This window comes from Zosterops lateralis, assembly GCF_965231275.1.
Source record: "Zosterops lateralis genome assembly, chromosome: 2".
NCBI lineage: Eukaryota > Metazoa > Chordata > Aves > Passeriformes > Zosteropidae > Zosterops > Zosterops lateralis.
This window is the reverse complement of record NC_139763.1, coordinates 84,121,508-84,134,074: the sequence shown is the minus strand read 5'-3', so window position 1 is coordinate 84,134,074 and position 12,567 is coordinate 84,121,508. Positions and strand designations below refer to the sequence as shown.

General features: G+C 38.5%; 1 protein-coding gene across 8 annotated transcripts in view; it reads left to right on the top strand.

The window, feature by feature from the left end:
- SYTL2 (synaptotagmin like 2) overlaps positions 1–12,567 on the top strand; it is a 53,437-nt gene that overhangs the window by 33,098 nt on the left and 7,772 nt on the right. For 3 of the 8 annotated variants that reach the window (XM_083855689.1, XM_083855685.1, XM_083855686.1), the window contains 6 exons: positions 535–1,413; positions 2,005–3,693; positions 7,660–7,761; positions 8,721–8,774; positions 10,267–10,314; positions 11,403–11,497. In XM_083855689.1, coding sequence (XP_083711815.1) covers positions 535–1,413; positions 2,005–3,693; positions 7,660–7,761; positions 8,721–8,774; positions 10,267–10,314; positions 11,403–11,497 — 2,867 coding nt within the window. Of the gene's footprint in view, positions 1–534; positions 1,414–2,004; positions 3,694–4,317; positions 6,040–7,659; positions 7,762–8,720; positions 8,775–10,266; positions 10,315–11,402; positions 11,498–12,567 lie in introns of those variants that run through there. The other 5 variants (XM_083855690.1, XM_083855691.1, XM_083855687.1 and 2 more) reach the window with 5 other exon arrangements.

The window sequence follows — 12,567 nt, the reverse complement described above, 5'->3', positions numbered from 1 at the left end:
GTTGTAATTTAGAGTCATAGGTGGCTATTACTTTCCTGTCTCTGTTGTGAAGCATGCTAACAGGAAAAGGAAAGATTTGCATAGTAGGAATAGAAAACCCTTTGTCTCCCTGCCAGGAGATTACTTCTGCATTTGCCTTGTTCTATATGACTCTGGAAACAGCCAGTTTCCATTTTTGTGGGTTGCTGTTTATGTTCTGACACTGAAGAAGTATGTGTGCATTCAAAAGCTGCCCTTCCCTGCAAACTTTGTCCCTTGCAGGAATAATGCTGATAAAAAACTTAGTGTGCTCTCTGGTATCATCAAATAGCTAATGTTTCTAAAATAAGAAATAACTGCAAGCTTTCAATTTGCTAAAAATTTCTATTACATAAAAATGAAATCAACTCCTATGAAAAGTTACTGGCTGTGTTTTTGCTGCAGTTGTTTTTAATAAACCATCATAATCACTGCATTTTAGATCTGCACTGTCATATCTTTCTGTTTATTCTGGCAAATGTCATGTAAACTTATGAGCTTTTCTATGTATTACAGAAACTTGGTCACTCTCAGAAGAAAGCGCACCTAAATCAAACTTACAAAATGAAGAAACAGCTAAACCTGAGAAGCCTCCTGTAGAACTTACTGATGAATCACAGAAGGAACTAGTTAAGCGTCCTGTCCCAAAAGCTAGGAAACTAATTCACAAAGCAGCAGATTCTGTATCCCAAAGAGAAGACCTTGTTCCCAAACCACCCAAGCAGAGTGAGAGGATTAATGGCATTGGAACCCCACCCAGAGGCATTCTGAAGCGCAGCTCGAGCTCAAGTTCCACTGACTCAGAAGTTCGGGTCAGTCAGATGTTAGATGTTCAGAAAAAGAATGGTCTTTCTACTGCAACTATATTTGAAGGAGAAGGTGAGAAGAACTCTCTTATGGAAGAAGCAGAAGACTCCACCCAAAATTCACTGGAAAAACTGAAACAAGTGAGGTTTTCATCTAGCTCAGGTAAAGGAAACCCTCTGCAAAGCCCACAGCTACACCATGGTAAAGAAAAAGCAGACCATGATATCTCAAAACCTGACAAAAAAAAAGGTAGTGGAAATTATGCTGTTCAATCAGATTCTCATGAGGATAAGCAAATTTCTGCTGCAAAGCCTTTCGGAACCTTTTCATCAACCTTACAAATGAAAACAATAGATGGCTTACAAGAAGACACATCTGTATCCAGCCCTCATGACAGCAACAGATCAGTCTTCCCAGTTAGTGAAAGCTTCCAGACAAATACAGTTACTCCCAAGAAACTTGAAACTCCACAGAAGACCTCCAGCAATATCCTGTCAAACAGCAATAATGAACAGAATGTTGACGAGACACATGAAAAATCCAACCAGATCTTGAGCCATGAATCAGAGTCACACAAAATCTTTACTGGTAAGAATCTAATAGAAGTGAAGAATGGAATGAGATAGGATATAACATGTATTCATTAATGTGGATCACTTGTGGCTAACAATTAACAGCTAGGAAACAGAACTAGTAGAAATGTGCTACTGCAGAATTAATTTTTTTTTTTAAATGATCTCCTATTGGTAGTCTTATCAGAGCCAGTACAGGCACCTCTGTTGTTGATGGCACTTTAGTGTAGTGCTGTCAGTTGTCCTTGGGAATAATTCAGATGTGACTTAGGGATTTGCTTGTGGGACTAAACACAAATATGCTGGATTGTCATCCTTTATGTGTGTGTCACACCCAGCCTCCCTTCAGTGAAGGCATTTCCTTTAAGAATGGGTTTAATGCATCTGCTTGGCTTGTACCCTCAAAAGCCATGATTCCAGTAGGATGTCTCAGAGCAGGAATTTTCTTCACTTTATTGTCCATGGTATTGTTCTTTCCAAAATTATGGCAACAAAGAGCTCTTTTCTCCACTAACAGCTAAAAAAAAATTCTGAGAATTTTCTAGGTAGACCAAACATTTTTAGTCATGTCTGAATCATAACTTTGATAAGTTTGCTTACATTGTAGATGGACATCAACTTTCTCCTGAAACAGAAGCATGTGAAGTGTCCAATACCAATTCTACAAGTCTTCAACAAGGTAAGCCTGATCTTGTTGAGGAGAGAGATGCTAAAACCATTTTCAAGCCTGAAAAACATGCTGATGAACTCATGAAAGTGGACGATGAATCTGTATCAAAAGTTTTAGACTGGTTTAAAAGAAGTTCTAGTACTGAAGATGAGGAACTTATATCAGTGAAGTCCCAAAGCAGGGAGCCCAGAGAGGAAGTGGACATGTCAATCAGAACAGCAGTTCTTCCTACAGAACACAGTGGGCCTGGCATGCATGGAAAAACAGAAGATACAGAAGAGAGACCATTTGGAAAGTTTAAACAGAGCAGTATTTCATCCAAATCCTTTACTTCAGAAAACATACAGCTGATAAAGGACAGGGTGAAGCCTAAGACAGGGGAAACAAATGAGAAACAAAATGATAAATTGCTAACTGAATTTGATCGTACAGGAGTTGAAGAAAAAGAGCATGGTCAAGAAATCAAACAACAAAATAAAAAATCAGATCTCTTAGAACATCAAGGGCACAAGCTACCAGTTCCAGTTCATAAATGTGAATCAGAGAAGGCAATACAAGAAAAAAGAAGAATAAGGGAGATCAGAGCATTCTGGGAAAGAATCCCCAGTCATGGAGAGAAAGAAGTTAGTATCAATGCTGATGCGTCAGGTGGCCGTGCATTGACAGGGGTCGGAGAAAGTGACAAGCCAAAACAATCTGCAGTGTGTCTACCTAAGGCATTGCATGATCAGAGCAAGAATACAATAAGAAGTCCTGAACTAAGTTGTGCAAGCCAGGCTTCAAGAAACAAAAGTCACCACTCTTTCAAATCTGGACCAGGCCATGCATTTGTAAAGCCAGAAGGGACAGTTCAATCTGATGAAATTTGTGAATGTACAGAACTCCCAAAAGCCAGTAATGTGCATCCCAGAGCTGGTGTCACTTCAGCTTCCTCAAAAAGCAAAGACAAAGATGAGAAGGAAACTCTTAAAGTTGCTGCTTCTTCCCAACAGAAGCCCAGCTTCCAAGTTTTTTCTTTAAAAGAAAAGATGAATGAAAAGTCCAAGAATCAAATTTCAGATCCTTCACACTTCCAGAGTCTGAGAAACTTCTGGGATACTGGAGCTAAATTCCAGAGTAGCATTGACAGGGAAGATGATTCTTTGCTAAATAATACTAGATCAATAACCTATGAAAGAAAATCAAAGGAAGATGAAAAAGGCAGAGATAATGTGAGCAAGGAAGAGTTAATTCAACAACAAACCCAAACATCTGAGAGAGAGAAAACACAGAAACTAGATTCTGTGGTATGCAAAAAGTCTCTAGGATCTCCCATCCTAAAAGGTCTGAATGTAACACACACAAAAAATACAGACTCTCTCCAGCTGGACAGACAACCAGTAACCTCAAAATCCCAGGAAAAGATGGGTCTTCCAGAGCAAGAAGTTAGAGAATGTACAGAAAACAATATTGTTTCATCCAAAGCTCATCATGTATCCTTGCAGCTCCAGTCATCTGGTGACAAACTGAGGGCGACAGTAGTAGGTGATAAACTAGACTTACCTGTAGAAAAAGGAGAAGACAAGACTACTCCTTTGGATAAAGAGGAAGTTGCAGAGACCGTGGATAAAGTTGTTCTACCTAAAGGTGAGCTTGATATATATAAATCATGTCTAAAGAAGCTAGAAAAGGAAGCCTCTGAGATGTCATGTAGCTTAAACCTAAAAGAAAACATTTTAAAAGGGACACATTTTCAGTCAAATCAGCACAAGGTTTTTGAGAGAACAGGGGAAGACAATCATCATATTTCTCCTGTTGATCAAGGAGAAGAAATAGGCAAAAGTACAGGAGGAGTGAATGTGTCATCAACAGATAAACATGAGAACAGAAAAAGTCTCAGAAAACTGTTTAGGGAATTTGAACCTTTGTATCTACAATATCAGGCAGCAGACAAGGATGATACTCTTGAGGGGTCTCAGAGGCCTCAAGCTGGTTTGGAGAACCTTCTCAAAGAAACCCATGTATCTCAACCTTCTGAATACAGAAGGGTAGGAATAAAAACATATGATGACTCAAATAGCATATCACGAACTAACTGCAGTGTAGAATCAGCACACCAAGAAGCTACTGGTCAGCCTGAAGAGGTCCATGAGACCATAGAGAAGTCTGTAGCTGGATCCAAGGTCAATGGCTTTGGTTCTGCTCTAGAGAAGCTGCTGAAGGAGGCTTCTGAAATACCACCTCCTAAACCCAAACATGCTGACAGCACAGCTGGGGAGCAAGTTAAAAGGACAGTGGATAACCATGGTGGAGAACTGCCGCAGGAAATCAGTGAGATTGTAGAAAGGTCTGTTGCCCCATCCAAGGCCAGTGACTTGAGTTCTGCTTTAGAGAAGCTGCTGAGGGAGGCCTCTGAAGCACCACCTCCTAAACCCAAGCGGGCTGACAGCAGAGCACAGAGATCTGCTGAGGTGCAAGATAAAGGTGTGACTTGTGAGCATAGTGAAGAGGTGCTGCAGGAAATCAGTGAGACCATAGAAAGATCTGTTGCCCCATCCAAGGTCAATGGCTTGAGTTCTGCTCTAGAGAAGCTGCTGAAGGAGGCCTCTGAATCACCCCCTCCTAAACCCAAGCGGGCTGACAGCAGAGCACAGAGATCTGCTGAGGTGCAAGATAAAGGCATTACTTATGAGCATGGTGAAGAGGTGCTGCAGGAAATCAGTGAAACTGTAGAAAGATCTGTTGCCCCATCCAAGGTCAATGGTTTGGGTTCTGCTCTAGAGAAGCTGCTGAAGGAGGCCTCTGAAGCACCACCTCCTAAACCCAAGCGTGCTGACAGCACAGTACAAAGGACTGTGGAGTTGCAAGTTAAAAGCACAACTTATAAGTGTGAAGGGGAGCTGCTGCAGGAAATCCACGAGGTAATTGAAAAGTCTGTTGCCCCATCTTCAGACTGTGGCTTGAGTTCTGCTTTAGAGAAGCTGCTGAAGGAGGCCTCTGAAAGACCCTCTCCTAAGCCCATATGTACTGAGCCCACAGTACAGGGGACTGCTGAGGTGAAAGTTATGAGCACAGCCTATGAGCATGATGGAGAGCTGCTGCAGGAAGTTGGTGAGACTACAGAAAGATCTGCACTGTCCAACACTGCATATAGAGGATCTGATATTAATTTTCAGGACCCACCAAAAAAGGTCTCTGAAACATCAGTTTCTCTGCTGAAAAATATGGAGCATAAGAAAATGCATGATAAAATACATGCTGGTGTAGGAATACATGTTCCACATCAACAAGACAGAGATCACCCTCAAGTAATAGAAGAAACAATAGAAAAAACTTCTGTTTCAAATATCAGAAAATTTGGTGAATTCAGTCGTTCTTTAGAAAAACTTCTTCAAGAAGCATCTACAGTTTCGTGTCCAAGATCCAAAGATTTGTATCAGCAAGAAGAATTTGAGGATCCTACATTTCCCTCAGAAAAAGAGATTGTATTCATGACAAGGTCACAGCCATACAATGCCCTAAGTAGCTATGATAGTCAAATGAAGACAGTTCTCAAAGAGGGAGTTCCAGAAAAATATGTCAAAGCCTCAGTTGATCTTGAAGTAAGTGAAATTGAAACTTCTGGTCTTAAAAGAGATGGAGCTATTAATAAAATAGGAGAGAGAAACATGGTTCCAGTTGATCTTCATCTCTTGGAAGGCAAGACCAACATGGTTGCAACCAAACCATTTGAGATAAGTAAAAAAGGGATGAATGAAAGGACATTCTTGGAGGCTTCTAAACAGAATTCTGAATTTCAAGCACTGATGAATTTCAGAAGAGCAACTACTCCACTTAAAGATGAGAGCAACTCCCTTCAGCCAGAAGAAGCTCAGTTCTGCCTAATGTCTCAGCATGAGGATGACAATGAAGAGGAAGGGAACAACTTAAAGTTGGGATCCAAGTTTTCAGATGAAAACTCTGATTCCTACTCTGGAACCGGAAGTTCAATTTGTGAGCTATCTGATTTCTAAAATTCATGGTGCTGAGTTAAAATGGCTACAATAATTTTTGTACCCAGTTTGAAATATATTAATAGAAAGTCTTTGTGATACTTTCTTAATTGAAATATTTGGATATTTGCTTGGGAGTGGTGGGAAGAACTAATTAAGTTGTTTGACTAGAAAATGTTTAACAGACACATACTACATTTGGGTAAGCCTTTTTTTGGTGAGGATAGTTTAGCAGCATGAATCAATTCAGTCTTCATGATTTTCGCTTTTCTTATCCCATGTGACATTGCATTCAAATTAATAAACTTGTAACACTCAATCTAGTATTCCCTTCAAATATACTGGATTAAAAGAGGACAAAAATATCAGTGGCTCACTGGGTTCATTCTTTAGTTTGACTGGCTGGTCTCCAAAGATAAATACTTATCAGTGGAATATCTGGATATAAGGATAATACCAGTACTCTGTGCTATTTCATTTAGCATTGCCACCTGTTGCACTGAAAAATGGCCATATAAATTAAGAGATCCATTTACTAGGATTCGCATTATTTGGTTGAATGGCAGTTCTAGTCAATGGTGTATGATAGTCATCAAAGAGCTTAAAGTAGAGGAGATAATTTAACCTTTTAGTCTCATATTGAGGAACTGAGAATATTTTCTTTTCCTGGAGAATCTAAGAAATATATAAAATTCCCAGGGCCTGCCAACATACACCTGAGCCTATTTTGAAAGTAGGTTTTCAAAGAAAATCAGTGAAAACTCAAGATAACTGAGGAAAAATCAAATGTAATTTGGTCTCACCCATAATTGCAGGCAGCAACACTCTGATTGGTTGGTGGAGGTGGGGGAGAATGAGATAGGAAGGAAAGAAAGTCTTAAAGATTTCTGATGGAGCTAAGTCTGTTTTGATTCTGCTTTGGAAATAATTGCATGACTTCAAGGTTCCAAATACATCCACAACTTGGTTTTTGTGGGGGGTTGGTTGTTTGTTTGATTGATTGATTTTTTTGTTTGGTTTGGTTTTGGGGTTGGTTTTTTTTTTTTATGTGTGTGAGGAATTGGTGCTCTTTTTTTTTTTTTTTTTGTTTCTGGTCAGTTGGTTTTGTTTGGTTTTGTTTTTGTTGGGTTTTTTTTGATTACTTAAGTATTGAAACAAAATTACTTTCACTGTGGAAAGACTATAATAGACAAATTTGCACAAAGGGATAAAACTAAAATTTTCTTTTGTGCTGATTCTTGAAAAGATGATTACAAAATGACTACAATCTGAGTTTATCCTATATTAATCTTAACCAATTGAGTGCAATAATTGCCCCAAATGCTGTTATTAGTCAGTAAAGATAGATCTATACCTACATAGGGCAAATCACTTGTCTGTTGTATCACTTGTCAGACTTATGTCTTTGCTGATGACTGAGAGTGTTTAGAGACAACCGATGGACACTTAAAATTAGATGTTTATTTTATTTCGGATTCATCTTGTATTTTCATTGAATGTTCACTGTCTTTGCTAACTGTAAAAATAGATTCTCATGAGAAACCTGTGATTGGTTCTTCATTGACTTGCTTAAAGTGGCCTGTTTGTGTGTGCAGTGTTCATGTATTTTGTCTCATAACAGGTTCTGAAGAAGAATTAAACCCTGTTTTAATGGCTTTGAAAAGGAGTGCAGATAGGAAAAAGCCTTCCAAAAGTCTAGAGGACATTCCATCAGCCACTTCAAGTGAGCACAAAGCTTGTGTGTCTCCCATTATCCCCAGTTTAGCTTAAATGTGTTCATGCTGGTCTTCCATACAGCCTTGCCAAGTCATGCCTTTGTTTTTGTTTCTCCATAATCTGTGTGGAGATTGTACTTGGGAACCAGATTGTTTTCTCTTATGGTTTAATTTTCAGTTCTTGGTGTTAATTTTGGAACAAGGCTAGTCTGTGAAGCAGACATCTTCCAGGAGTGCATTGTGTTGATCAGTGATTAACTGTTTCCTGGATAGTTTTTCAATTGTGAAAGTATTGGCAATTACCCAAAACAGTAATGAGCAACTACTGTCATTGCCTCCTGGTTGCTGGCTTGGGTCAAATAAGTAGACAATGAAAGCATGAAAATCTCAGTTTATAATGGTTCACCTGTGTATTCTAGCAGTAAATATATCAAACTCACTTTAAGAGAATATGGTGAGATAATATTACACTTAAAATGAATTCCCAGCTTCCCTCAGTAGCCTCCTTGGATTCCTTGTTTTTTAAAAAATTATTATTCCTGTCTCACTTCACCCTGCCCCTGAGTGTTTTCATGCTTATCTCATGTCTAATGGGGAAGACACAGACTGAACTTACATTTGTGAACTGAAGCATGGAGATGTAGATTTTTGAAAGATACTGGCAAGTTGTTCTTCTAATACTACTTATGCTACTGCTTGCTTCTAACCAGTTTCTAGGTTTTAGGTGTGCACTAACACTGTTGCAACAATACCCTGATAGAAACTATATCACCATGAGACCCCTGCTTGGATGTAGGCTTTGAAGCAGAATGTCAAGTAAAAGCCTGTCTTGAATTTCACCATTCCCATGGCTCTGCTGGTTTGTCTGTGGTTTTGGTCCTCATTACTCTTAATTCTGTGATTGTCACTGCCATCCATTTTATACTGAATAACAAAGTTTCTAACTATGTTATTTTTTCCTGCACAGATAAAGAAAAAATAAAAAAACCAAAGGAAGAATTAGTTCTTAGTGCTGAAGATGGTAAATATCATTTGTGTCTGCATGGAAGTTTGTTGCTTTTTCAATGGCCTCTTTTTGCTAATGATTTTTTTTTTTAACTAAGAATTATATTGTGTTTTTGGATTTGGTTGACCTCAGCATGGCTGGAAAGCTTTTGCAGAATTCTGTTGTGGTGTTTATTCTAAAGGAATCTATTTATGTCCTCCTGTATCTGTAGAAACTGTGTCACTTATCAGTGTATTTTTTTGGCCTTCAGTCATTCAGCCTGTGGGTTACTGAAGTCATAAGGAGCTTTGAACACAAGCTCAAGTTGATAGAAATTTGCCTCAGTAAATATTCAGTTTGTCTGTTGCATTGTAAGATCCAAGATAGCTTTTGCTAGTGCAAAACACCCTTCAGAATACCTCAGCTGGAAAGGAACCTCTCTTAATATCCCTGCCTTACTCCTATAAAGTAGCATTATTCTAAGCAATAGATGAACTTCTAGATTGGCTGCTGCTGCTATCATCAGTCCATTGGTGCATTAAAGATGCCTTACAGTTAAATTTTTCTGTATACCTTTAGAAATTCCAAATCTAAGAAAAATAAAAAAGCAAACCTGCTCCAAGAACATGTCAAAATAAACAGAATTGAAAACTAGCAAATAATATAGAATATATTGGAATATAATGCACAATTCTTTATTTACTGCATTTACAATTTTAAAAGAACAGTTGTGTGCAGTTTTTTAAGTTATGGTTTAGATGCTTTAGAGCATTTTGCCTGCCGGTGTCTCATAGTATCAACAGGATAATGATGGTATGTTGGGATACCTACAACACCCAGTAAATTACAAGACTTAAGCACCATCCTGCACTCTGCTTTCAAGTGGAGACTCCTACTGAAAGTCTATTTGGCATTCAGTGTGAATGTGTAGAGACTAACCTGAAAAGAGCAGGGGGAATTTGAGTCTAATTTGTTAGGATTGAAGTTAGGGAAAAGTGCCACACAGCCAAATTGATAGCTGTACAGGCAGAATAAGGCAAGTTTTCTTAAAAAGACTTTTGGAACAGCAAAAAGACTGATTTTTAGCTTGTACATTTACATTACACTCATGTTTTGTCATGATCCACGTCCTCAAAGGAGAACAGCAATGCAAAACATAGAAACAGAATAATAGAATTGTTTAGATTGGAGAAAATGGTTGGATTTGGTGATCCTAAAGGGTAACCCAGCATGGGCAAGCTCACCACTGAGCCATGTCCCTAGTTGTGAATTTAAGTTTGCATAAACAGAAAGGCTTCATGATGCACCAAAATCAAACAGACTTAATGCCCATACAGACCTAATACCTAAACCACTACTAACTATTGGAAAAAAAAAAAAAAAACCTCAAAGTTAATGGGGTCTGGGGAAGTAAAAACCCCCCAAACTACCAAAAAACCAGAAAAATCCCACATATAAAGTATATTGATGATATTTATAGCCTTGCAAAACTGTGCTGCTGAATGACTGTTAATACTGCACTGAGCAGGTCCGAAACCTGATCAGCATCAAGGGTGGACTGAAAATGCAGGAGAAAGTGAGTAGTAGAGTTCTTACAGCAGATACTGGAGAGACTTTTCCTCTGATAGCTGAACTAATACATTAACAATACTTCTTCACTTAACAGCTAACAAGTTACACATCTGGACTAGATACTTGCTCTAAGTACTGCATCTAATTGCATACTGACAATAACTAATCTGTTGAGCAGTAGTTGAGTTTTGACAGCAAAAGCTTTGCAAAAGTTTCACTCGCCTGGCAAACAATCCTATTGTGTGCAGTGTTTCATTTTATGCAATAAATATGTACTCCTGTAGCTGGCTGTTTGTTGCCGAATAATTTGCTGTCACATGATATTGATGCATCTCACAATGTGTATCCAGTTCATCTTTGTGTATTATTAAATATAAGTGGGGCTAGAGCATGAAAAATTCTCATGATCACAAGCTTACTCCAAACTGGATTTTTGCAAGCCTAGCTTGTGCAATTAGATTTTGTACAGTGAAAGAGCGCAGAAGTGAGCTGCACTAGAGGTATGTAAGTATGGAATAGACAGAGTGCAAAAAAGTGCATCATTAATAAGATATGCATCTTATAATTAAGTAGGAATACTTGCAGCTTCCTGGGTCAGGTCTAGGATTGCTTGATTTATACAAATTTGCCTATTGCAGTTAAAGAGACTGAGTAAATAGAACAGAATTTGGTTGTATGCTGACTTCTTACTAAGAATATGATAAATGTAATGCCAGTGATGATATTATTAGTGCACAAGTGTGCTTATTCTTCTAGGAAGAAAATCTAGAAGGTAATCTTCAGTGTTTTCTTCATCACTTTTGATCAGAATTTGCTTGTAGCACCAAGGCTACCTTATATCAAGCAGCATTTCTGGTCCTCTCAAAATTTGTTGGTCACTGTTCTAGACAATGCCAAAGTAGATTATTTTTCCTAATGATAGCTTCTCTGAGTCTTAGGGAAAAAAAACAACAAACCCTTGCATCCAAGCTGGTTGTGCATGTGCTTGTATTTCATCCAAAGTGGTTTTCTTCTGACTGTATCCTGTTATGGAATCTCAATGTTCTGATGTACAAACATATTTTTGAAGCCTTTTGAATTACTGCTTTTCAGTTTCCACAGTGACTTCACAGCCTGATAAACAGTTTTCCAACCCTGAAAAACTGAAAGGACTGAGCAAGTCGGTACCATCATTCTTACAGGAAGAGGTAAGCTCCATCTCTGAAATGTTATAGTTTCAGCTACCCAACCATTAACTCTGTGCAAATAAAATTCTGGAATTCCCAACAACATGCCATGCTTGATTATTGTTTGTTATCATCATGATGATGTGAACCTTGGAATAAGTTTTGAGGCCATATTCAGATTTCTTAAAATGACATTGAAGTTTGAAAGTGATAAGCATTTTGAACTGTTTGGTCTATGACATCTATGATTCTCTGTCAGAAGAATCACAGAATGGTTTGGTTTGGAAGGGACCTTAAAGACTATCTAGTTCCAAGCCCCCTGCCATGGGCAGGGTCACCTTCCACTAGACCAGGTTGCTCAGGGCCCCATTCAAGCTGGCCTTGAACGCTTCCAGGTGTGGAGACAGCCACAATTTCTCTGAGCAACCTGTGCCAGTGCTTCACCACCCTTACAATGAAAAAATTCTTCCTACTATCTTATCTAAACCTATCATCAGTTAGTTTAAAGCCAATTCCTCCTTATCTAATCACCATATATCCTTCCCCCATAGGAGGACTTAGGATTTTTCTGTCTTTCAAAGAGTCCATGTAACCAGACTGATTATCCACACTGCTTAACTGTTTCTTCACTCTCTGGATTTATTTTGTGCAGTCCCAAATAGCATTCTCCAGAGCAATTTTCCCTCAATAAGCCTTGCTTTAGGTAGGCTGGACATTATTCAGTCCTTATCATTGACCTCTGAACAGAGGAACCATCCTGGTCTACTTTTACTTAACAGAATAGACATAACCAGATTTTATAAGTAATTGAAAAAGCCTTTATATGCTAAATGTTCATTTATATAAATAACTATTTTCGTAATATGTGTGGAAATAGTTGTTTGCTAATCTTGTACCTGTTATTAGAAGATCTATGGCATCAGACATCAAACATCAAAACTGTTTGAAGGAGCGGGGAGACCTTGTAAATTGTTTCTGGGTGGAATACAACAGGAAGATGAAGTTGTCTGTAACAGCTTTCGTAGGAAGGCACAATGTGGGAAGAGGATCAATTCTTTAGTGCAGAGATAGCATTGAGATAGAATGAGGTT